Source organism: Mobula hypostoma, chromosome 21, assembly GCF_963921235.1.
Source record: "Mobula hypostoma chromosome 21, sMobHyp1.1, whole genome shotgun sequence".
NCBI classification, from domain to species: Eukaryota; Metazoa; Chordata; class Chondrichthyes; order Myliobatiformes; family Myliobatidae; genus Mobula; species Mobula hypostoma.
In genome coordinates this window covers 3,511,171-3,536,872 of record NC_086117.1, presented here as the reverse complement: position 1 = coordinate 3,536,872, position 25,702 = coordinate 3,511,171, and the positions used below count along the sequence as shown (strand labels likewise).

The 25,702-nt window shown below is 46.5% G+C and overlaps 1 protein-coding gene across 1 annotated transcript in view; it reads left to right on the top strand.

The window, feature by feature from the left end:
• LOC134359741 (prostaglandin G/H synthase 1-like) overlaps positions 1-18,516 on the top strand; it is a 120,446-nt gene extending 101,930 nt beyond the window's left edge. The window contains exons 6-11 of the mRNA XM_063073315.1: positions 317-498; positions 6,792-6,875; positions 7,852-8,098; positions 12,551-12,837; positions 15,010-15,157; positions 17,012-18,516. Of these exons, the coding sequence (XP_062929385.1) occupies positions 317-498; positions 6,792-6,875; positions 7,852-8,098; positions 12,551-12,837; positions 15,010-15,157; positions 17,012-17,373 (1,310 nt within the window). The 3' untranslated portion in view covers positions 17,374-18,516. The remainder of the gene's footprint in view (positions 1-316; positions 499-6,791; positions 6,876-7,851; positions 8,099-12,550; positions 12,838-15,009; positions 15,158-17,011) is intronic.
• Positions 18,517-25,702: the final 7,186 nt, after the last annotated feature.

Below are 25,702 nucleotides of genomic sequence, written 5' to 3'. Positions count from 1 at the left end.
GGAATCAGTTCAGAGTGAAGTTGGTGCTGGTTCAGGAGCCTGACGGTTAACTGTTTCTGAACCTGGTGGTGTGGGGCCTGAGGCTTCTGTACCTCCCTCCTGATGGTAATACCAATAAGAGAGCCTGGCCTGGGTGTTGGGGTCCTTGATGATGGATGCTGCTTTCTTGTGGCAGTGATCCTTGTAAGTGTGCTCAGTGTTGGGGAGGGTTTGACCTGTGAAGGGCTGGGCTGTGTCCACCACTCTCTGTAGACGTGCTGTGATGTGATTTTTCCAAAGCCACACAACTGATGGAGCTCTCTGTGCTTTGTCGTAGGATTCAAGACACGGCCTAATGCGACAAAATTAGCAGAGGAGTTCTTGCTGAGGCGGGCGTTCATTCCAGATCCCCAGGGCACAAACCTGATGTTTGCTTTTTTCGCTCAACACTTCACGCATCAGTTCTTCAGAACCAACTTTGATCGAGGTCCTGGCTTCACAAAAGCTTTGGGTCATGGGGTAAGTGGCTGGACCTCTGTGTGTTAACTAACCTTCTAACCACAGCAACACAAGTGAAGGGTGTCAGTAATACTCAGCGGGTGGGGCAGCACGCAAAGTGACAGAAATAGAACCAAATGTAGAAGAGGCTCTACCCAAATGCAAAGCAGCAGAGACGATTCAATGATGAATGACAACTTTAATAATAAACTGAAAATAACAAGCCACAAGAGACCACAAAACAAGGGAGAATGGATACTGAACATCACAGGCAACAAGGTAACTGGTTGAGGCAGGCTGGTCCATATGAGTGAACAAGGACTGTGGAATGAGAGCTGGGTTTAAATAGGCTGCAGATCATGGATTGGAAATGAGTGGCAGGAGACTTCTGTTAGCTGAGTGGAGACTGGAATGTGCCTGCATGTCCTGACAAGAACTGGGCACATGAGGAACCAAGTTAGTTGTACCTCCTACACAGAAATACAACACCTCAGCTCTAATCTGGACACAATTCAGCCTTTGGGCAACTTGTAATTTCTATTTACACTATACACTCAGTTGCCACTTTGTCAGGTAAATCCTGTATCTTATAAAGTGGACACTGAGTATATGCTCATTGTCTTTTGGTGCTGTAGCCCATCCACTTCAAGGTTCAACATATTGTGAATTCAGAGATGGTCTTCTACACACCACTGTTGTAATGTTGGTTATTTGAGTTACTATCAGCTTCCTGTCTGCTTGAACCAGTCTGGCCATTCTCCTCTGACCTCTCACCATCAAGGCGTTTTCGCCCACAGAACTGCCCCTCACTAGATTTTTTTGGGGTTTTTTTGCACTATTCTCTTGAAACTCTAGAGACTGTTGAGCATGAAAATCCCAGGAGATCAGCAGTTTCTGAGATACTCAAACCTCCCCATCTGGCACCAACAACTATTCCAAGGTCAAATTCACCTAGATCACATTTCTTCCCCATTCTGATATTTGTTCTGAACAACTGAACCTCTTGACCCTGTCTGCATGCTTTTATGCATTGTGTGGCTGCCACGTGATTGGCTGATTAGATATTTGCATTAACATACAGGTGTACTGAAGAAAGTGGCCACTTAGTGCATGTAGAACAACTAAGCCCTTCAGTACAGGCCCTTCAGCCCACAATGTATTGCCAACTTTTTATCCTACTCCAACCTTTCCCTCCCAAACAGACTTTCATTTTTCTCTCATTCATGTGCCTTTCTAACAGTTTCCAAAATGTTCCTAATATCCCTCAGTGTATCTGCCTCTACCACCACCCCTACCAGAGCGTCCACACACCCACCATTCTGTGAAAAAAAACTACCTCTGACATCCTTCCTATACTTTCCTCTGATCTCCTTAAAATTATGCCCCCTTGCATTAACCATTTCCACCCTGGGGAAAAAAGTGCTTGTTGTCCATTCTTATCATCTTGTACAGCTCTATCAAGTCATTTCTCATCCTCCTTCACTTCAAAGAGAAAAGCCCTAGCTCGCTCAACCTGTCCTCATTAGACACTCACTCTAATCCAGGCATCGTCCTGGTAAACCGTCTCTGCACCCTCCCTAAAGCTTCCACATCCTTCCTATAATGGGGTGAATGGAACTGAACACAATACTGCAAGCGTGATCTAACCTGGGGTCCATGGACCCCTTGCTTAATAGCTTTTGTCCATGGCATAAAAAAGGTTGGGGACCCATGAGCTGAAGTTTTATCGAGCTGCAACATTATCTGGCAGCTCTTGAACTCAATCCAGTAACTTATGAAGGCCAACACACTGTACATGTTCTTACTCATCCTGCCTTGCGCAGCCACTTTGAGAGATCTAAGGATGTGGACCCCATGATCCCACTGTTCCTCCATAGCCACCTCAGAAATGGCTCCTTATGCAGTAAGATCATCCACCTGCAATTTTCCTCTCCCTGCGGGCACTGGCCATTACTTGGATTAGCGAGCAAGTGCTGCAGGGAAGGGTTGGACAAGCTTGGTTTGTTTCCTTTCCTTACAGCTCATTCCCTGTGATCCAGATGGTGTGCTGGTGAACCTCTTCTGCAACCTCTCCAAAACCTCCACATCCTTCCTGTAATGGGGTGACCAGAATTGACCCTGATATTCCCAATGCAACCTCGCTAAATTTTTAAAAGCTGCGATCGAATTTCCTGACACTTGAGCTCAGTGCCTTGACGAATGAAGGCAAATATGGCACGCACTTTCTTTACCGCCCTATCAACCTGTGCAGCCAACTGTTCTTGAGCAAAGGTACAGAGAGGTGTGGGACTGGGACCAGGATCAGAATCGGAATCAGGTTTAATATCACTGGCATATGTCATGAAATTTGTTGTTTTGCGGTAGCAATACATAGAAACATAGGAAACCTACAGCACAATACAGGCCCTTTGACCCACAGAGCTGTGCTGAACATGTCCCTACCCTAGAAGTACCTAGGCTTACCCATGGCCCTCTATTTTTCTAAGCTCCATGTGTCCATTCAGGAGTCTCTTAAAAGACCCTAACGTTTCCACCTCCACCGCCGCCGCCGGCAGCCCATTCCACGCTCACACCACTCTCTGCGTAAAAAACGTACCCCTGACATCTCCTCTGTACCTACTTCCAAGCACCCTAAGCTATGCCCTCTCATGCTAGCCATTTCAGCCCTGGGAAAAAGCCTCTCACTATCCACTCAATCAATGCCTCTCATCATCTTATACACCTATAAGGTCACCTCTCATCCTCCGTCGCTCCAAGGAGAAAAGGCCAAGTTCACTCAACCTATTCTCATAAGGCATGCTCCCCAATCCAGGCAACATCCTTGTAAATCTCCTCTGCACCCTTTCTGTGGCTTCCATGTCCTTCCTGTAGTGAGGCGACCAGAACTGAGCACAGTATTCCAAGTGGGGTCTGACCAGGGTCCTTTATAGCTGAAACATTACCTCTTGGCTCTTAAACTCAATCCCACGATTGATGAAGGCCAGTGCACCATATGCTTTCTTAACCATAGGGTCAACCTACATAGCAGCTTTGAGTGTCCTATGGACTCCGACCCCAAGATCCCTCTGATCCTCCACACTGCCAAGAGTCTTACCATTAACGCTATATTCTGCTATTATAGTTGACCTACCAAAATGAATCACCTCACACTTATCTGGGTTGAACTGCAACTGCCACTTCTCAGCCCAGTTTTGCATCCTATCAATGTCCCACTGTAACCTCTGACAGCCCTCCACACTATCCACAACACCCCCAATCTTTGTGTCATCATCAAATTTACTAGCCCATCCCTCCACTTCCTCATCCAGGTCATTTATAAAAATCACAAAGAGTAGGGGTCCCAGAACAGATCCCTGAGGCACACCACTAGTCACCAGCCTCCATGCAGAATATGACCTGTCTACAACCACTCTTTGCCTTCTGTGGACAAGCCAGTTCTGGATCCACAAAGCAATGTCCCCTTGGATCCCATGCCTCCTTACTTTCTCAATAAGCCTTGCATGGGATACCTTATCAAATGCCTTGCTAAATTCCATATACACTACATCTATGGCTCTACCTTCATCAATGAGTTTAGTCACATCCTCAAGAAATTCAGTCAGGCTTGTAAGGCACGACCTGCCTTTCACAAAGCCATGCTGGCTATTCCTAATCATATTATGCCTTTCCAAATGCTCATAAATCCTGTCTCTCAGGATCTTCTCCATCAACTTACCAACCACTGAAGTAAGACTCACTGGTCTATAATTTCTTGGGCTATCTCTGCTCCCTTTCTTGAATAAGGGAACAACATCTGCAACCCTTCAATTCTCCGGAATCTCTCCTGTCCTCATTTGTGATGTCAAAGATCATCGCCAGAGGCTCAGCAATCTCTTCCCTTAATTTCCACAGTAGTCTGGGGTATATCTCGTCTGGTCCCAGTTATCTAACTTAATACCTTTCAAAAGCTCCAGCACATCCTTTTTCTTAATGTCTATACGCTTAAGCATTTCAGCCCCCACAATTGCCAAGGTCCTTTTCACTAGTGAATACTGAAGCGAAGTTCCCACAGTAGCCTGGGGTACATCCTGTCCGGTCCCGGTGACTTATCCAACTTGATGCTTTCCAAAAGCTCCAGCACATCCTTTTCTTTAATATCTACATGCTCAAGCTTTTCAGTCCACTGCAAGTCATCCCTACAATCGCCAAGAATATTACAATAAGAAATATCGAAAAAATAAATTGCATAAGTCATGCAAAAAGAAACAAACAAAAGTACTGAGGGAGTTCATGGGTTCATTGTCCATTCAGAAATCTGATGGCAGAGGGGAAGAAGCTGTTCCTGAAACATTGAGTGTGTGCCTTCAGGCTCCTGTACCTCTTCCTTGATGGTAGCAATGAGAATAGGACATGTCCTGGGTGATGGGGGTCCTTCATGATGGACACTGCCTTTTTGAAGCATTGCCTTTTGGAGATGCTCTCAATGCTGGGGAGGCTGGTGCCCATGAGGGAGCTGGCTGAGTTTGCAACTTTCTGCAGCTTTTTCTGATCCTGTGCAGTGGCCCCTCCGTACCAGATGGTGATGCAACTGGATAGAATGCTCTCCACAGTGACCCACCCTTCACTATCATGCTGAATTAGAAGTTGGTTTGGCAGTGAGCCACATCCCTAGCCTGCAACCTCTAACATAAGGAGGTGTTAGGCAGCAGTCGCAGGGGAACACCGCCACCAACAGGTTCCCACCCAAGGCCCACACCATCCTGACTTGGAAATATTTCTTAATTCCTGCATTATCCCTGAGCTCCCTCCCCAACAGCTCTGTGAGACCATCTTGACCAGATGGACCACAGTGATTCAAGGAATCTGTCCGCCACCCAACCTCCTGGGCAGCTGGGAACGGTCAATAAATGCCTTCTTCAAGAGCATTCATGGATGAACACAAGGAAACAATCATTTGTGTTGAAGTTACCTTGGATTTTGCTGGCTGAGATGATGGTTATGTTGAACATAGAACATAGAACATTGCATGCTGAACATAGAACAGTACTGCACTGTACTGTGGGCAAGCCAATTCTGAATCTTCTCCAATAATTTTCCCGCCACTGAAGTAAGACTCAGTGGTCTATAACTCCCAGGGTTATCCCGCTCCCTTTCCTGAACAGTGGAGTAACATTTGCCACCATTTGATCTTCAGGTACTACTCCTGTGGCCAGTGAAGACACAAAGATCATTGCAAAGTAACAAGATGCAGTTGTTAAATATTTGTGTTTTGCTCCACTGGACTCTTACGCATTGAGCTGAGCATTCAGGTGGGATGGTAGCGTTACGATTGGTGTACTGCTTTATAGCACCAGCAGTCCGGGTTCACTCCCCAGAGCTGTCTATGAGGAATTTGTATGTTCTCCCTGTAACTCTGTAGGTTTCTTCTAAGTGATCCAGCTTCCTCCCATGTTCCAAAGGAACGGGATACTGATTGTGGATGATCAGCCATGATCACAGTGAATGGTGGTGCTGGCTCAAAGGGCTGAATGGCCTTCTCCTGCACCTGTTGTCTATTGTCTAAAGTTGGACGGATTATTAAGTTCTGAACATGGTATGTTGGTGCCTGAAGCATGGAGACACTTACGGGCTGCTCCCAGCACATCCTCGGACTGTGTTGGTTGTTGATGCAGATGACACGTTTCACTGCACATCTTGATGTACATGTGACCCTCTTCTCCTTACCACATCGGCAGGGAGTGGGGAGGGGAGGGTTCAGGAGCCTGAAGACACACACTCAATATCTCAGCTTCTTCCCCTCCACCATTAGATTTTTGAGCAGACAATGAACCCATGAACACTATCTCACTACTTCCCTTTCTTTTTGCACTACTTGTTTAAGTTATTTTTTTATATATCTCTTATTGTAGTTTTTTTAATGATCATGTATTGCAATGCACTGCAACCAGAAAACAACAAATTTCACCACATACAGTACAGTACATCCGGGAGATTAAACCTGATTCTCATTCTGGTCCGTCACGGTAGCATAGTGATTAGGGTCGCGCTATTTCAACTCAGGCCATGGGAGTGCTGGCGGAGTCAGTGAGAAAGTTTGTGCATTCTCCCCGTGAGTGCATGGGTTTCCTCCGGGTGCTCTGGTTTCCTCCCACAGTCCAAAGAGGTACCGGTTGGTAGGCTAATTGTTCATTATGAATTGTCCCATGATTGGGCCGGGGTTAAATCAATCGGTGGGTTGCTGGGTGGTGCAGATCAGTGAGCCAGAAGGACCTGTTCCACACTCTGTCTCCGAATAAATAAATAAACCTAATCATTATCTTTGAAATGTTGTGCAGGTGGACCTCAGCCACGTTTACGGAGAATCTCTGGACAGGCAGCACCATCTGAGACTTTTCAAGGACGGAAAGCTCAAGTTTCAGGTAAGCTCCCTGAACCCACTGTCCTCAATTGCTGGACGGTTGTGCCGTGGGTCAGTCTGAGACCCGCCTGTTGGAACTGCACGATGCAGGTCTCAACCTCCGCCCCAAGGCGGCTCCCCGTTCCTGTGGCACCACGTCACTGGGACCGGACAGGAGACAGGAAACAAGAGTCCTTCTGAGCAACACGTGCAGAATGCTGGAGGATTCAGTAGGTCAGGCAATTCCCAGGAGGGGAATAAATAGTTGACATTTTCAGCTAACACTGGTCCTGATGAAGGGTCTTGGCCTGAGACATCGACTGTTCATTCCCCTCCATAGATGCTGCCTGACCAGCATTTTATGTGTGTTGCTCTGGATTTCCGGCATCTGTAGAACCTTTTCAGGTGCAGGAATCTGGAGCAACACAGACAAAGTGAAGGAGGAACTCAGTGGGTCAGGCAGCATCTGTGGGAGGGAATGAATTGTCAACATCCTGGGTGAGGACTGAAGCAGGGTCTCAGCTCTAAACATCCACCATTCCTTACCCTACACAGATGCTGCTCAACCTGCTGTGTTTCTCTCGTGGATTCTGTGTTGCCTTGGGAGCGCCACACAATGTTGTTTATAAAGACTCAACACCAATAACACACCAATGAACACAGAGCTCCACAGCACAATCTGTGCCCTTTTTCCCACGATGTTGCACCAACCTTTTAACCTACTCTGGGATCAACCTAGCCCATCCCTCCCACACAGCCCTCCATTTTTCTATCATCCATGTGCCTATCTAAAAGTTTCTTAAAAGCCCCTAATGTACCAACCTCTACCTCCACGCTGGCAACACTTTCCAGCCCTCGCCGCTCTCTGTGTAAGAGAATTTACTTCTGGCATTCCCCCTGTACCTTCCTCCAATCATCTTAAAAGCATACCTCCTTGTACTGTATTAGCAAAATTAGGAATGAAGGGAGCAATGTCTAATTATCTGTTCTGCACCAAGGTGGTGAATGGAGAGATCTTCCCCCCATCGGTAAAGGACTGCCCAGTGAAAATGAAGTATCCGAAAACCCTGCCCGTGGAGAAGCAGCTGGCTGTTGGTCACGATTTATTCGGGCTGATTCCCGGGCTGCTAATGTACGCCACGCTCTGGCTGCGGGAACACAACCGCGTCTGCGACATCCTGAAGGAGGAACATCCGACATGGAGTGACGAGCAGCTCTTCCAGACCACCCGGCTCATCCTGATCGGTACAAAGCCCTGCCCTCCCTTCTCCCGGTCAATGTGTGTCTCTCTCTCTGTCTCTCTCTCTATCTCTCTCTCTTTCTCTCTCTCTCTCTCTCTCTCTCTCATCCACCTGGCTCATCCTGATCGGTACAAAGCCCTGCCCTCCCTTCTCCCGGTCAATGTGTGTGTCTCTCTCTCTGTCTCTCTCTCTCTCTCTCTCTCTCTCTCTCTCTCTCTCTCTCTCTCTCTCTCTCTCTCTCTCTCTCATCCACCTGGCTCATCCTGATCGGTACAAAGCCCTGCCCTTCTCCCGGTCAATGTGTGTGTGTCTCTCTCTCTCTCTCTCTCTCTCATCCACCTGGCTCATCCTGATCGGTACAAAGCCCTGCCCTCCCTTCTCCCGGTCAATGTGTGTGTCTCTCTCTCTGTGAAGAGAAATCTTGTGTGACAAACCTGTTAGGGTTCTTCGAGGAAGTAATCCACAGGATGGAGAAAGGAGAGGCAGTGGATGCCATTTACTTGGATTTTCAAAAGGCGATCCAGAGCAACACATAAAATGCTGGTCAGGCAGCATCTGTGGAGGGGAATGAGCAGTCGATGTCTCAGGCCAAGACCCTTCATCAGGACCAGTGTTAGCTGAAAATGTCAACTATTTATTAGATAAGGTGCCACACATGAGGCTGCTTAACAAGATAAAATTCTATGGTGTTACAAGAAAGATACTGGCATGGATAGAGGAATGGCTGACAGGGAGGAGGCAGTGAGTAGGAATAAAAGGGGCCTTTTCATGTTGGCTGCCAGTGACTAGTGGTGTTCCTCAGGGGTCAGTATTGGAACCGCTACTTTTCACATTATTCGTCAATGTTTTGGATAATGAAGTTGATGGCTTTGTGGCAAAATTTGCGGTTGATATGAAGATAGGTGGAGGGGTAGGTAGTGCTGAGGAAGCAATGCGATTGCAGCAGGACTTAGACAAATTGGAAGAATGGGCAAAAAAGTGTCAGATGGAATACAGTGTTGGAAAATGCATGATAATGCATTTTGGTAAAGGAACAATAGTTCAGACTATTATCTAAGTGGGGAGAAAATTCATACATCAAAGGTACAGAGGGACTTGGGAGTCCTCATGCAAGGCTCCAAGAAAGTTAATTTACAGGTTGAGTCTGTGGTAAAGAAGGCAAATGCAATGCTGCCATTTATTTCAAGGGGAATTGAATATAAAAACAAGGAGATAATGCTGAAGCTTTATAAGACACTGGTCAGGCTGCACTTGGAGTATTGTCAATAATTTTGGGCCTTACATCTCTGAAAAGATGTGTTGTCATTGGAGAGAGTCCTGAGGAGGTTGACGAGGATGATTCCAGAAATGAGGGGGTTAACATATGAGGAGCGTTTGGCAGCTTTGGGCCTGTACTCACTGGAATTTAGAAGACTGTGTAGGGATCTCATTGAGGATATCTAGAAATAGAGGGCACAGCCTCAAAATTGAGGGATAACCCTTTAGAACAGAGGTAAGGAGGAATATTTTTAGCCAGAGAATAGTGAATCTGTGGAACGCTCTGCCACAGACTAGTGGGGACCAAGACCTACCCAGGACTGCATAAAGTGCACAAAACAGTGCAGGCACTACAATAAATAATAATAAATAATAAACAAGACAATAGGCACAGTAGAGGGTATAGTAGGTTGGTGTCAAGCCAGGCTCTGGGTATTGGGGTGGGTGGGTGTGACCCTCTCCTCTTTGTGATTTTTATAAGTGACCTGGATGAAGAACTAGAAGGGTGGATTAGTAAGTTTGCTGATGACACAAAGGTTGGGGGTGTTGTGGATAGTGTGGAGGGTTGTTAAAGGTTGCAGCGGGACATTGATAGGATGCAGAACTGGGCTGAGAAGTGGCAGATGGAGTTCAACTCAGATAAGTGTGAAGTGCCTCATTTTGGTAGGTCAAAAATGAAGACAGAATATAATATTAAAGGTAAGACTCTTGGCAGTGTGGAGGATCGGAGATATCTTGGGCTCCTTGTCCATAGGACACTCAAAGGCGCTGTGCAGGTTGACAGTGTTGTTAAGAAGGCCTACGGTTTATTGGCATTCATCCACTGTGGGATTGAGTTCAAGAGCCGTGAGGTAATGTTACAGCTTTATAGGACCCTGGTCAGACCCCACTTTGAGTACTGTGTTCAGTTCTGGTCACCTCACTACAGGAAGGATGTGAATACTGTAGAAAGAGTGCAGAGGAGATTTACAAGGATATTGCCTGGATTAGAGAGTGTACCTTATGAAAATAGTTTGAGTGAACTTGGCCTTTTCTCCTTAGAGTGACGGAGGATGAGAGGTGACCTGATAGAAGTGTATAAGATGATGAGAGACATTGATTTTGTGGATAGCCAGAGGCTTTTTCCCAGGGCTGAAACGGCTAACACGAGGGGGCAGAGTTTTAAGGTGCTTGGAAGTAGGTACAAGGGGAATATCAGCGATAGGATTTCCACACACAGAGTGGTGGGTGCGTGGAATGCACTGCCAGCGACGGTGGTGGAGGCAGATACAATAGGATCTTTTAAGAGACTCTTAGATAGGTACATGGAGCTTAGAAAAATAGAGGGCTGTGCAGTAGAGAAACTCTAGGCAGTTTCTAGAGTAGGTTACATGGTCGGCACAGCATTGTGGGCCGAAGTTGTGATGTAGTTGTCGATGTTCTATACTCCGTGGCTACTATTAGGTAGCTAAGAGAGTGGCCACTGGGTGTGTGTTCATGCTCTTCTGCTGTAGTAACCCATCCACTTTAAAGTTTAACATATTGTGAATTCAGAGATGCTCTCCTGCACACCACTGTTGTAACGTGTGGTTATTTGGGTTACTGTCACCTTCCTGGTAGCTTGAACCAGTCTGGGCATTCTCCTCTGACCTCCCTCATAAACAAGGTATTTCTGCCCAGAGAACTGCTATTCTCTGGAAATTTTCTGCTTTTTGCAACAATCTTTGTAAACTCTAGAGATTGTTGTGCATGAAAATCCCAGGAGATCAGCAGTTTCTGAGACACTCAAACCTCCCCATCTGGAACCAACAATCATTCCATCTTCAAAGTCACTCGGATCACATTTCTTCCCCATTCTGATTTTTGGTCTGAGCAACAACTGAACCTCTTGACCATGTCTGCATGCTTTTATGCATTGAGTTGCTGCCACATGATTGGCTGATTAGATGTTTGCATTAATGAGCAGGTGTACAGGCGTAAATAAAGTGGCCACTGTGTGTATGGTCTAGCACGGGGAGGCATCCATTTAAGATGAGAGAGGGCAAGTTGAAAGACATGTGCAGGGCATTTTTATATACGCAGAAGGGTGGGTATGTGAAACCCATTGCCAGGGCGGTGGTGAAAGCAGGTACTCCAGGGGCATTTAAGAGACTCTTAGATAGGCTCATGGATGTGCAGAGACTGGATGGATATGACTTTGTGTAGGCAGAAGGGGGTAGTTTAACCTCAGGTTTAATTAGCTTGCAATAATGTTGTGTGCTGAAGGGCCTGTATCTGTGTGGTACTGTACTATTCTGTGCTCTTTGAGTTGATAGGGTGGGTATGAAGGTGTATGGTGTGCTGTCCTTCATTAGTCAGTGGATTAAGTTCGAGAGCAGTGAAGTAATGTTGCAGCTCTATAAAACCCTGCTAAGACCACACTTGCGGCATTGTGTTTAGCTCTGGATGTAGAAACTTTAGAGAGGGTGCAGAGGAGATCTACCAGGAGGCTATCTGGATTAGAGAATAAGTCTTATGAAGATTGGCTGAACGAGCTGAGGAGTTTCTCTTTGGAGTGAAGAATGAGAGGTGACTTGATTGAGGTGTACGAGATGATAAGCGATAGAGTGGATTTTTCCCAAGGCAGAAAATGGCTAATATAAGAAGGTATAATTTTAAGGTGATTGGTGGAAAGTATACAAAGGTGTCGGAGGCAGGTTCTTTACACAGAGAGTGGTGGGTATTTGGATTGCCCTTCCAGGGGTGGTGGTAGAGGGCAGATACATTAGGGGCATTTAAGGCACACGGATGATAGAAAAATGGAGGGCTGTGTACGAGGGAAGGGTTGTATTGATCTTAGAGTAGGTTAGAAGGTCGACTCAACATTGTGGGCCAAAGGACGTGCTCTGTGTTCTATGTATTTCAAGTTTAAGTTCATTGTCACCTGACTCTATAACCAAACGAAACAACGTTCCTCCGGACCACAGTACACCCTCAAAACATATACCACACACGGCACATAAAGCAAAATATTAAACTATAAATAAGTCAATAAAATAGAATTCAAATGCCCAGCGGAGGTAAACAGTAAACAGCTTGTTGTTCTAGTGACAAGACCTTGGTGACGGTAGGGTATTCGTTAGTCTCACAGCCTGGGGGAAGATGTTACTGTTTGAAGTTCTTGAGCTAGTGAACATCATCAGTTTGATTTTATACGTCTGTTTACTCCTCTCCACCACAGGTGAAACTATTAAAATAGTGATCGAGGACTACGTCCAGCATCTGAGCGGTTACCACTTCAGTATGCAGTTTAATCCAGAGCTGCTGTTTAAGGAGCAATTTCAGTATCGGAACCGGATTGCCGTGGAGTTTAACCACCTGTACCACTGGCACCCGCTCATGCCTGACACCTTCCAGGTCAAAGGGCATGACTACAAGTATGAAGACTTCCTCTTCAAGCCGAACGTACTGTTGGATGAAGGAGTGGACACTTTACTGGAATCGTTCACGGTGCAGAGAGCAGGACGGGTAAAAATAATTTTTTGGCTCTAGGTGACTGAATTGGCAGAGAGTTAGCACTAGATATTGGTGTGTCTCAATCAGGAGCAGGGTACAACAGTGGTTATGTTACTGGACCAGCAGCCAGAGTCCTCATCGAACATGGAATGTAAAACGTAGAACATGAGCTGGAGGGAACAGGCCCTTTGGCCCCAATGTTGTGCCAAACCAACTAAATTTGTAATCAAATACTCATCCTTTCTGTATACCCAATGTCCATATCCCTCCATTTATGTGCCTATCTAAATATCTCTTATAGTTTCTGTGTGCTACCCTTATGGTCTCTCATTTCGGGGGTGGGCAGTAAGTACCCCTCTCCATGGCTCCATGAGCCATTAATTGATGCTTCATTCTCCAAGTCTGGCTCGGAAACAGAAGCGACAGTTAATGATCTTCTTTGGTTCTAAAGAAGAGCCATGAACTGAACAGTTGACATCCAACGACACACACAGAAAGCTGGAGGAACTTAGCAGAGTCCATGAAAATGATCTATGCATGTCTGACATCTTCCTCATTTTTAGCCTTGATGAAGGGCCTTGGTTAGAAACATCGACTGTTTCTGTGTGTTGTTTGGATTTCCAGAATCTGCAAATTTTCTCGTTTGTTATTGGATTTCCTCAGCATTATATCCTTGCTTTTATATTCTCATCCTCTTGAAACATTGCATTTGCCTTCTTCACCACTGAGTCAATCTACAAATTAACCTTAAGGGAATCTTCCACAAGGACTCCAAAGTCCCTTCACAACTCAGATTTTTAACTTTCTCTCCATTTAGAAAATAGTTGACCCTTTCATTTCTTCTACCAAAGTCCATGACCATACACTTCACCCTAATGCGTGGGATCCGTTGAGGGAATAATCATGGAATAACTTTCCCACACCAGGTGCTAAACAAAAACTCCTCTCTCCCAAGGGCAACTTTCCCATCGCTGAGCACATCAACAAGGACCACTGCTGCAGGAAAGTAGCATCCATCATCAGGGACGCCACCACCCAGACCATGCTCTTTTCTCATTGTTGCCATCAGGAATGATGTACAGAGGCCTCAGCACTCCCCCCTTCATGTTGAGGAACATTTATTACCCCTCAACCATCAGGCTCTTGAACCAAAGGGGAAAACTTCATTCAGACACCGACCTATTCCCACAAACTATGAACTCACTTTCAAGGACTCTTCATCTCATGTTTTCAATATTTATTGCTTATTTATTTATTAGTACTCTTTTGTCTTTAGTATTTGCTCAGTTTGTTGCCTTTTATACACTGATTGTCCATCTTGTGTGTGGTTTTCCACTGATTCTATTGTGCTTCTATTTACTGTGAATGCCCACAGGAAAATGAATCTCAGGGTTGTATATGGTGACATATATGTACTTTGATAATAAATTTACTTTGAACTTCACAAGGACTTCTGTCCCAAGGTCCTGGGGCCGATGGTTCCCTCCCCATCACCATCAGTAGTACAAGTTGTTGCTGTTTGTGTTTATAGAGTCATACTGCCCAGAGCAGGCCCATCGGCCCAACTCATCCATGCTGACTGTCTATCCAAATTCTGTTATTAGAATAGATTAGCCTTATTTGTCATATGTAATTCGAAACATCAAAACACACACACAAAATGCTGGAGGAACTCAGCAGTCCAGGCAGCATCTATGGAAAAGAGTACAGTTGATGTTTCAGGCTGAGACCCTTCAGCTGGTCTTGGTCTGAAACGTTGACTGTACCTTTTTCCATTGATGCTGCCTGACCTGATGAGTTCCTGCAGCATTTTGTGTGTGTTACTTGGATTTCCAGCATCTGTAGACTTTCTCTTGTATACAATGAAATCTGTTGTTTGTGTCAATGGCCAACAGGGGCAGCCTCCATATGTCACCATGATTCCGTTGCCAGCATAACAAGCCCGCAATTTTGTTACCCTAACCCATACGTCTTTGGAATGTGGGAGAAAACAGGATCTCGGAGGAAACATAAGGGAGGACATACAAACTCCTTAAAGACAGCATTGTGAATTGAACCTTGATTGGTGATTATGGGTGCTGTAAGGTGTTCCGCTAACCACTATGCAACCAATAATCAACAATACAAACTTTTCCATAAAGAAGCGATGAATCAATTTTTAAAAAGTCCAACTTCTTGCCACAGATCGGCGGGGGAAGAAACATAAACAAACACGTACTGAATGTGGCCATCAGCGTTATAGAGCATGAGCGACAGCTGAGACTGCAGCCGTTCAACGAGTATCGCAAGTGGTTCGGCCTGGCCCCCTACAAATCCTTCCAGGAGCTGACAGGTAAAGACAGCACCACAATCCCAACCCGATATCACTGGCATATGTCGTGAAATTTATTGTTTTGTGGCAGAAGTATATTGTAATACATAATAAAAACTATAAATTACGGTAAGAAGTATAGGTAAAAAAAATTGAAGTAAGTAGTTCAAAAAGTGAGCAAAAGGTAGCGAGGCGGCCTTCATGGGATAAATATCTGCTCAGAAATCTGATGGCAGAGGGGAAGAAGCTGTTCCTGATACATTAAGTGTGTGTCTTCAGGCTCCTGTACCACCTCCTGAATGGTAACAATGAGAAGAGGGTATGTCCTGGGTGATGGGGGTCCTTCATGGATGCTACCTTTCTGAGGAATCACCTTTAATCATCTTTTGAAGGTGTCCTGGATACTGGGGAGGCCAGTGTCCATGATGGAGCTGGCTGAGTTTACAACTCTCTGCAGCTTTTTCCGATCCTGTGCAGTGGCCCCCCTTCCCATACCAGACAGTGATGCAACCAGTATGTTTCACAGCTCTGAGGGATGTGAGGTCCACAGTCAACTGAAGGAGTGGCAGGGCAAGGTGCACGCGAGATGTACCTGTGTACCAACAGGCAGGTTTATACAGGCAAATTCCAGGCAATGGCCTCAGTTTCAAGTGACGGACAGAAGGCCCAGCATGATGCTACCTGAGGGGTTGGAGGGGTGGATGGAATGAGGAAGTGGAGAGAAGTGGGGAGATGAAGAGGAAGATAGGGTGAGGAAGTTGAGGTGATGGAAAGGGTGTGAGAGAATGGGGAAATGGAGAGTGTTGTGAGGGGCAGGGGTGGAGATTTTGGTGGGAGAGATGCAGGGGGTGAGGGAGTGGAGGCAGTAGATGAGGATGTAGAGGGGTGGGGTAAATGGAGGGGAGAGGAAGTGAACGAGAGAGTGATGGAAGAGGTGATGGAAGGACGAGTTGGAGGGGTGCAGAGGTGGGGGATGGTTGGGAATGGAGGGCTGAGGAAAATAGATGAGGATGTGAAGAGAGGGGTTGAAAAGGATAGGTGAGGGAGGGAAGCAGTTGAGGATGAAGGGATTGGGAGTTGGAGAGGAGGGAATGAGCTGGAGGCAGTAGAAATATGGAGGGGAGAAGCGGGGTAATGAAGGGGGTGAGAACGTGGTGCACTTACCTTGCATGGACCTTCCCCAGAACCCAAGTCCACCCAGAGCTACTGGACTATGTCCCTGTGAAAATGACCTTTCCTCGAGGTGCTGGACCCTGTGCGTCACTGACCGACACAAAGGAGACACCTGTCTGCCATCGCCACCAGAGTAATTCCAGTCCATACATTCACCTCCCCGATCTTCCAACAGGAGGTTACAGATGATCACCCTGATACAGGGGCTCAACCCAAAACATCAACAATTCCTTTTCCCAGTAAATCCTTCTTCCCTCCATTGAGAAAAGCCCTGGCTCGCTCAGTACCTCATAAGACAAGCTCTCTATTCCAGGTGGCATCCTGGTAAATCTCCTCTGCACCTTCTCCAAAGCTTCCACACCCTTCCTATTATGAGGTGACCAGAACTGAACACAATACTCCAAGTGTGGCCTAACTATGGTTTTATAGAGCTGCAACATCACCTCACGGCTCTTGAACTCAGTCCCTGACTAATGAAGCCCAACAGTATACGCCATCTTATACACACTATCAACTCAAAGAACATAGAACAATACAGCACAGGAACAGGCCCTTCAGCACGTAAAATAGTTCCAAACTAATTAAACTCGATTAATAAAGACCCAACACACCATACACCTTCCTAATCCCCGTCTTGTATTGATTTGTTGAATGTTTAAAGGCTGATACTACTGAAGCTGCTGTTCATCCTGCTCTCCACAGGGGAAACTGAGATAGCCGCAAGACTGGAGGAACTGTATGGAGACATTGACGCGATGGAATTTCTTCCTGGTTTGCTCCTGGAGACTCCATACAAGAACAGCATATTTGGGGAGAGCATCGTGGAAATGGGAGCTCCTTTCTCCCTCAAAGGCCTCCTAGGCAATCCAATCTGCTCTCCCTTTTATTGGAAGCCAAGTACGTTCGGAGGGCAAACGGGGTTTGACATAGTCAAGTCTGCAACACTTCAGAAATTGGTCTGCCTCAATACCAAGAGATGTCCACAAGTAGCTTTCCAGGTCCCCACTAATGTAGGTAGTGAGTCGGAAGAAGGAAGGGGGGAGAGTCCCAAGAGTGAGTTCTAACCAAGAAAACATCAAGGCTGACCAGATTTGCTTCATATAATTCTAGCTTTAACCAGATTCAGATTTATTATCAATAACTTAAATTTGTTGTCTTGTGGCAACAGTACCATTCAAAGATGTAAAATCACTATAAATTACAAAATAAAAACTACTTTTTCTTAAGCCCATCTTCCCTGCAGGGGCACAGGCTGCTGGCAGAAGCTAGTCAGAGTCCTGTGTCCTGGTCCACACTTTCAGTCCTTCAAGGTGCAGCTCATCGAAAATCCTCCCTTTCTCAGGCCTCGGGTCTTTGGAGCCTCTGCTGGCGTTTCTGTGATTTTTACAGGATGGGGTTGCTAGCCCCGTGTCCAACCCTCCTCCTTCCGCAGCCGGGCTCAGGACCGTATATGGCGGAGTTACAAAATGAACAGACAAGTAGGGCCAAAAGAAAGGTAGTGTTCACGGATTCATGGGGGGTTCAGAAATGGGATGGTGGAGGGGAGGAAGCTGTTCCTGCATCATACAGTGTGGGTCTTCAGGCTCCTGTAGCACCTCCCCAATGGTAGTATCGAGAAGAGGGCATGTCCTGGATGATGAGGGTCTTTAGTGAAGGATGCTACCTTCTCGAGGTATTGCCTTAACAAGCATGGTAACCAAGTCACAAAAGGAATACATTTATTTGGATCGCAATTCGGATTCGACAAGAACACAGTGCCTGCAGTTTATAACAACACTATAACTGGAATCCCTGAGGGCATTTCACTCAGATTGCCATCATCCAGGTGGCGGGGTGTCACCTTCGTGTAGGGGCTTCCTTTATCTTCTGTTACTCTCCAAACCCTCATGCTAAGATAAAGACATCCATTCCGCAGAAGAACAGTCCTCCTTCCAAATTTAAATTCACCACATCGGCTCCAGGCGTATCTGACAAAAGACAGATATCAAGTTCTCTGAAGCTCCACCCATTCTATCGCAGAAACAAAGTTGATTCAAGATCTTTAAGTCAATAAAAAACGATTCCAAAATCCAGAGGGTAATAGTATTTTAATAAAAACAAGCACAATTCTGTTGCCAACCTAGGGACAATTGTCCATGATGTCTGCATTTTCCCCCAACAATTGTGTCCCCATTTAACATGTCAATAAATTGGTGATGTTTGTCTTACCTTCATCTTGTGCATTTTTTGTGTCTTCTTCACATCTTTGATTAAGTGAGTTCAAAATGTGTCTCCCATCATGTCGTTCCATGTCTCTGGTTCACATTTCTTAGAATGAACATTCGACCTTCCCTCCCCCCTCCCCTTGATTGTCAGTGAACCTTACCTCAATGAGATGCTGCAGATTGGCCTAACTGATCCTCAGTCTTGTAAAACCTTCCAAAGACGTTTTGTTTCTGGGTTTGCTTTGGGAGAATTTGGGTTTGTCTATGTGAGAGTATGCACTAAATGAAGAAGACATCAAAGTGAACATCGGCCAGCATCACACAAATGGAGGGAGATGTGCAGTGGTCCAAGCTACCGACATACACAGTGGCCACTTTATCAGGTACACCTGTACACCCGCTCAGTAATGCAAGTATCCAATCAGCCAATCATGTGGCAGCAACTCAATGCATAAAAGCATGTAGACATGGTCAAGAGATTCTATGGTTGTTCAGACCAAACATCAGAATGGGAAAGAAATGTGATCTAAGTGACTTTGACCATGGAACGATTGTTGGTGCCAGACAGGGTGGTTTGAGTATCGTATCTCTAAAACTGCTAATCTCCAAGGATTTTCATGCATGACAATCTCTTGAATTCACAGAGAATGGTGGGAAAAACAAAAAAAAATTCCAGTGAGTATAGGTTCTATGAGCAAAATGCCTTGTTAATGAGAGAAGTCAGAGGAGAATGGCCAGACTGGTTCAAGCTGACAGGAAGGCGACAGTAACTCAAATAACCAAGTGTTACAACAGTGGTGTGCAGAAGAGCATCTCTGAATGCATAGCATGTTGGACCTTGAAGTGGATGAGCTACAGCTGCAGAAGACCATGAATATACATTCACGGTCACTTTAATAGACCATAAGATACAGGAGCAGAATTAGTTCATTTGGCCCATCGAGTCTGCTCCACCATTTCATCATGCCTGATCCATTTTCCCCTCAGCCCCAATCTCCTGCCTTCTCCCCATATCCCTTCATGCCCTGACTAATCAAGAACTTATTAACCTCTATCTTAAATACACCCAATGACTTGACATCCACAGCTGCCTGATTCCACAGATTCACCACCCACTGGCTAAAGAAATTCCTTCTCATCTCTGTTCTAAATGGGCCTCCCTCTATTCTGAGGCTGTGTCCTCTGGTCCTAAACTCCCCCACTACAGGAAACATCATCTCCACATCCACTGTGCCTAGGTCTTTTAACATTTGATGGGTTTTAATGAGATTCCCCCCCCCCCACCTTCTTCTAAACTCCGGTGAGTACAGGAGCAGAGCCCTCAAACGTTCCTCACACATGAACCCATTCATTCCCAGAATCATTCTCATGAACCTCCTCTGAATTCTCCCCAGTGACAGCACATCCTCTCTTAGATAAGGAGCCTAAAACTGCTTACAATACTAGATACAGGAGGAACCTCATAACGTGGCATAACTGACCTTCATTTTGATGGAGTCATTGAGTAGAAACCAGCCCTCTGCCCCATCCAGTCTGGGCTGTACTATTATTTTGTCTGATCCCATTGATCTGTACCTGGATCATGTCTTCAATACCACTCTCATCCTTGTACATAGCCAACTTCCTCTTAAATGTCCAAATTGAGCCCATATCCACCACTTCCACTGGCAGCTCATTCCACACTCTCGCTGCCCTCTGAGTGAAGTTCTCCCTTTCACCCTTAACCTGTGAACTCTTGTTCTAGTCTCACTCAACATCAGTGAGAAAAGCCTGCTAGCATTTCCACTATCTATACCTCTCATAATTTTGTAAACCTCTATCAAATTTCCTCTCATTCTGAGTTAGAGGGAAAGATTGAATAGGTTAGGACTTTAGACCCTACCACATAGAATGAGGGGAGATTTGAGAGAGGTGTACAAAATTATGATGGGAATAGAAAGGGTAAATGCAAGCAGGCTTTTTCCACTGAGGGGTGGGTGATGGCTAGGGGTCATGGCTTAAAGGTGAAAGGGGAGAGGTTTAAGGGAACATGAGGGGAATATATAAATAGGTGTGTGTGTATTTGTTTATTTATTTATAAATTTGGAAATGATCTGCATCCATTTCTATAACTATCTAATCTTTCAGATATCAGAATCAGAATCCTAATGAGGTTTATTATCACAGACTTACGCTGTGAAGTTTGTTTTGCACGCAGTGCATAAATGCAATAAGAAATGTACATTCAAATTAAATAAATAGTGCAAAAATAGAGAGGTAGTGTTCATGGGGTTGTTCGTTGTGTATTCAAAAATCTGATAACAAAGAGAAGAAGCTGTTCTTAAAATGTTGATTGTGTGTCTTCACGCTCTTGTACCTCCTCCATGATGGTAGCAATGAGGAGAGGGCACGTCCTGGGTGGGGAGGGTCCTTAGTGACGGATGCCACCTTTATGAGGCATTGCCTTTTGAAGGTGTCCTCGATGCTGGGGAGGCCGGTGCCCATGATGGAGCTGGCTGAGTTTACAATCCTCTGCAGCTTTTTCCGATCCTGTGCGGTGGCCCTTCCATACCAGACAGTCATGTAACCAGTCGCAATGCTCTCCCTGGTACTTCTATAGAAATTTGCTGGAGTCTTTGGTGACATACCAAATCTCCTCAAGCTCCATAACATATAGCTGCTGGCATTCCTTCTTTGTAATTGCATCCATATGTTGGGCCCAGGATAGATCGTCAAGGTTGTTGAGACCAAGAACTTGAAATTGCTTATCCTTTCCACTGCTGACCCCTCAATGAGGACCGGTGTGTGTGTGCCCCTAACTTCCCCTTCCTCAGTCCAAATCAATTCCCTGGTCTTGCTGACTTGCTGACTTTGAGTGCAATGTTGTTGCTTTCACACCACTCGAACAGACGATGTATCTCACTCCTCTACACTTCCACAACGCCACCTGCAACAGCAGTGGTGTTATCAGCAAATTTATCGATGGTGGTTGAGCTGTGCCTAGCCACACAGATATGACCATAGATGGGTACACCCATGTATAATATGATTGCTGTTTCCTCATGTTCCCCTGCTGACACTGGCATCATTTGATCGGGCCCATTTCCTGGAACCAAGTCCAGCAATACTTTTGGTGTGAGGGTAGAAAAACTGCCAAACCTAAACCAACACGTCACAGACATGGAGTGTGTGTGCCCTCACAGGCGGGCACCTGAAAGGTCAGCAATGATGCTCGTCAGTATGCGCGTTCCAGCTAATTAAGTTTTCTTTGTGGTTGTACTTAACTCCCTTGCTTTCATTCCAGTCTTGTCAAGTCTTAACAGAAGCTCAGCGACAGCACTCCCTGCTTACCTTAGCCTTTGTTCCGGGAAAGAAGATTACAATTAGTGACACTGCGAAGGAGCTGGAGTAATTTAGCATGGAGTTGCTGCTTCTGAGCTATGGTGACGGTGTAGATTTCAGTTCGAGGAATTTAGTTAGTAACCCTGCTGACCTAGCATCTGATATTTCCTTTTTGTTCTGAACAGTTCTTATCGAAACTCAGTGAACTCTTCATTCACTTCAGTGTCTCTCCCTCTGCACTCGGGCCATCACTGAACCCACCAAAACAAGTCAAATGCCAGAGCAAAAGATACACAGAACGCCACGGAGCAACGAGCGAGTTAGTCCAGCTGCTTCAGAACAACCCGTTCAGTCTACCATGTCTGTGTTGACCATGATGCTAATTTAAGTTAATTCCCTCAGCCTGCATGTGGTCTAGATCCCTCCTGATCTCTCTGCCTGCATGTGGTCTTGATCCCTCGGCCTCCATGTGGTCTAGATCCCTCCTGATCCCACTGCCTGCATGTGGTCTAGATCCCTCCTGATCTCTCAGCCTGCATGTGGTCCAGATCCCTCCTGATCCCTCTGCCTGCACGTGGTCTAGATCCCTCCTGATCCCTCTGCATGCATGTGGTCTAGATCCCTCCTCACCCTTCTGCCTGCATGTGGTCTAGATTCCTGCTGATCCCTCTGCCTGCATGTGGTCTAGATCCCTCCTGATCCCTCTGCCTACATGTGGTCTAGATCCCTCCTGATCCCTCTGCCTGCATGTGGTCTAGATCCCTCCTGATACCTCTGCATGCATGTGGTCTAGATCCCTCCTGATCTCTCTGCCTGCATGTGGACTTGATCCCTCGGCCTCCATGTGGTCTAGATCCCTCCTGATCCCACTGCCTGCATGTGGTCTATATCCCTCCTGATCTCTCAGCCTGCATGTGGTCTAGATCCCTCCTGATCCCTCTGCCTGCACGTGGTCTAGATCCCTCCTGATCCCTCTGCATGCATGTGGTCTAGATCCCTCCTGATCCCTCTGCCTGCACGTGGTCTAGATCCCTCCTGATCCCTCTGCCTGCATGTGGTCTAGATCCCTCCTGATCCCTCTGCCTGCATCTGGTCTAGATCCCTCCTGATCCCTCTGCCTGCATGCGGTCTAGATCCCTCCTGATCCCTCGGCCTTGCATGTGGTCTAGATACCTCCTGATCCCTTGGCCTGCATGTGGTCTAGATCCCTCCTGATCCCTCGGCCTTGCATATGGTCTAGATCCCTCCTGATCCCTCGGCCTGCATGTGGTCTAGATCCCTCCTGATCCCTCGGCCTTGCATATGGTCTAGATCCCTCCTGATCCCTCTGCCTGCACGTGGTCTAGATCCCTCCTGATTCCACTGCCTGCACATGGTCTAGATCCCTCCTGATCCCACTGCCTGCATGTGGTCTAGATCCCTCCTGATCCCTCTGCCTGCATGTGGTCTAGATCACTCCTGATCCCTCTGCCTGCACGTGGTCTAGATCCCTCCTGATCCCACTGCCTGCATGTGGTCTAGATCCCTCCTGATCCTTCTGCCTGCATGTGGTCTAGATCCCTCCTGATCCCTCGGCCTGCATGTGGTCTAGATCCCTCCTAATCCCTCGGCCTGCATATGGTCTAGATCCCTCCTGATGCCTCGGCCTGCATGTGGTCTAGATCCCTCCCGATCCCTCGGCCTGCATGTGGTCTAGATCCCTCCTGATCCCTTGGCCTTGCATGTGGTCTAGATCCCCCCGATCCCTCTCCCTGCATGTGGTCTAGATCCCCCCTGATCCCTCTGCCTGCATGTGGTCTAGATCTCTCCTCACCCTTCTGCCTGCTTGTGGTCTAGATTCCTGCTGATCCCTCTGCCTACATGTGGTCCAGATCCCTCCTGATACCTCTGCATGCATGTGGTCTAGATCCCTCCTGATTCTTCGGCCTACATGTGGTCTAGATACCTCCTGACCCCTCAGCCTGCATGTGGTCTAGATCCTTCCTGATCCCTCAGCCTGCCTGTGGTCTAGATCCCTCCTGATCCCTTGGCCTTGCATGTGGTCTAGATCCCTCCTGATCCCTCTGCCTGCATATGGTCTAGATCCCTCCTGATCCCTCTGCCTGCATGTGGTCTAGATCCCTCCTGATTCCTCTGCATGCATGTGGTCTAGATCCCTCCAGATCCCTCTGCCTGCATGTGGTCTAGATCCCTCCTGATTCCTCTGCCTGCATGTGGTCTAGATCCCTCCTGATCCCCCAGCATGCATGTGGTCTAGATCCCTCCTGATCCCTCGGCCTGCATGTGGTCTAGATCCCTCCTCACCCCTGTGCCTGTCCTGCAAGAATAGAACACGCTGGAAATGTTCAGCACGCCAGTCAGCATCCACAGGAGAGATTGGGTCATCTGGGACTATACTCACTTGAATTCAGAGGACAGAGAGGGAATCTTACATAAAATTATGAAGAGAAGAGATATGATATCCTGAAGTCCTGATGAATGGTCTCGGTCTGAAACGTCAACTATCTGATCATTTCCATGGATGCTTCCTGACCTGCTGAGTTCTTCCAGCACTTCGTGTGTGTGTGTCTGGATTTCCAGCATCTGCAGAATCTCTTGTGTTCTAACAGAAGGGCTTAAGCCACACACAGTACTCATCACCAATATCTGCAAGATCTCAGATGCTATAATCAATGTCCTGACTGATGAAGGCCAGCATGCAAACAGTTTCTTCACCACTCTGTCTATTTGTGATGCCAGTTTTAAAGAACTACACAGTTCCATGGATGGAAGTGATCTGCTTTACTCCAGTCCTGAGGAGAGGAAGCCGTTTACCCCTGAGTTCCTGTAACACAGGAAGAAAGTTGTCCACCAGCTCCTGGTCTAATGGCTGGAGTTGGTGAACAAGAGTAAACAGAATTATGTGGTTTATAAACAGGGTAAATGCAAGCTGTTTTTTTTCCCCACTGAGGTTGGGTGAGACTAGCACTAGATGTCATGAGTGAAGAATTAAAGGTGAAATGTTTAAGGGGAACATGGAGAACATCGTCACTCAGAGGGTGCTGAGAGAGTGGAACAAGACGCCAATGGAAGTGGTGAACGCGGGTTTGATTTCAATATTGAAGGGAAGTGTGAATAGGAGGAGTATGGAAGGTTATGGTTCAGGTGCGGGTTGATGGGACTAGGCAGAGTAACAGTTCAGCATTGACTAGATGGGCTGAAGGGCCCATTTCTGTGCTGTAGTGCTCTATGACTGCCACCTCCAGCCATGCCACACTCTCTCAGTAGGGCCAGCCAAGATTTTGGAACCACTTCCCAAACAGCAGGGACTGAGGAAAGATAGCACCACCCAAACCCAACCAGAGTAGACTCTTTGGCATCTCCTGAGGGAGTGATTTTTGCCAGAAAATTGACCGGTCCTAAAAACAAACTGTTCCTTAGACCCTCACCTTGGCTCCCCCGTCACAATCTCTAGGTAGTTTATCAACAACCTGCTGAAAATCATAACATTGAGTGTCCATTAAATAACATCGCCTTCGGTCCTAGCAACTTATGAGCTGCTCGGTGCTGTTTCCAACTCCAAACTCAGTAAAAATCCAAAGTTACTTCCAATGCCTTAAAGTGACAGTCCAACCATTAATCTCCGTCTCTCTCTCCTTTCCAATCAAACCATCAATGATGAATGTCTGTCCCTGTCTCTCTTCAAACAGTTGATAGGGGCACTCCTGGATCCCCTCACACTGCACCCTCTCATGTTAGCCATTTCAGCCCTGGGAAAAAGCCTCTGACTATCCACACGATCAACGTCTCTCATTATCTCATACACCTCTATCAAGTCATCTCTCATCCTCCGTCGCTCCAAGGAGAAAAGGCCGAGTTCACTTAACCT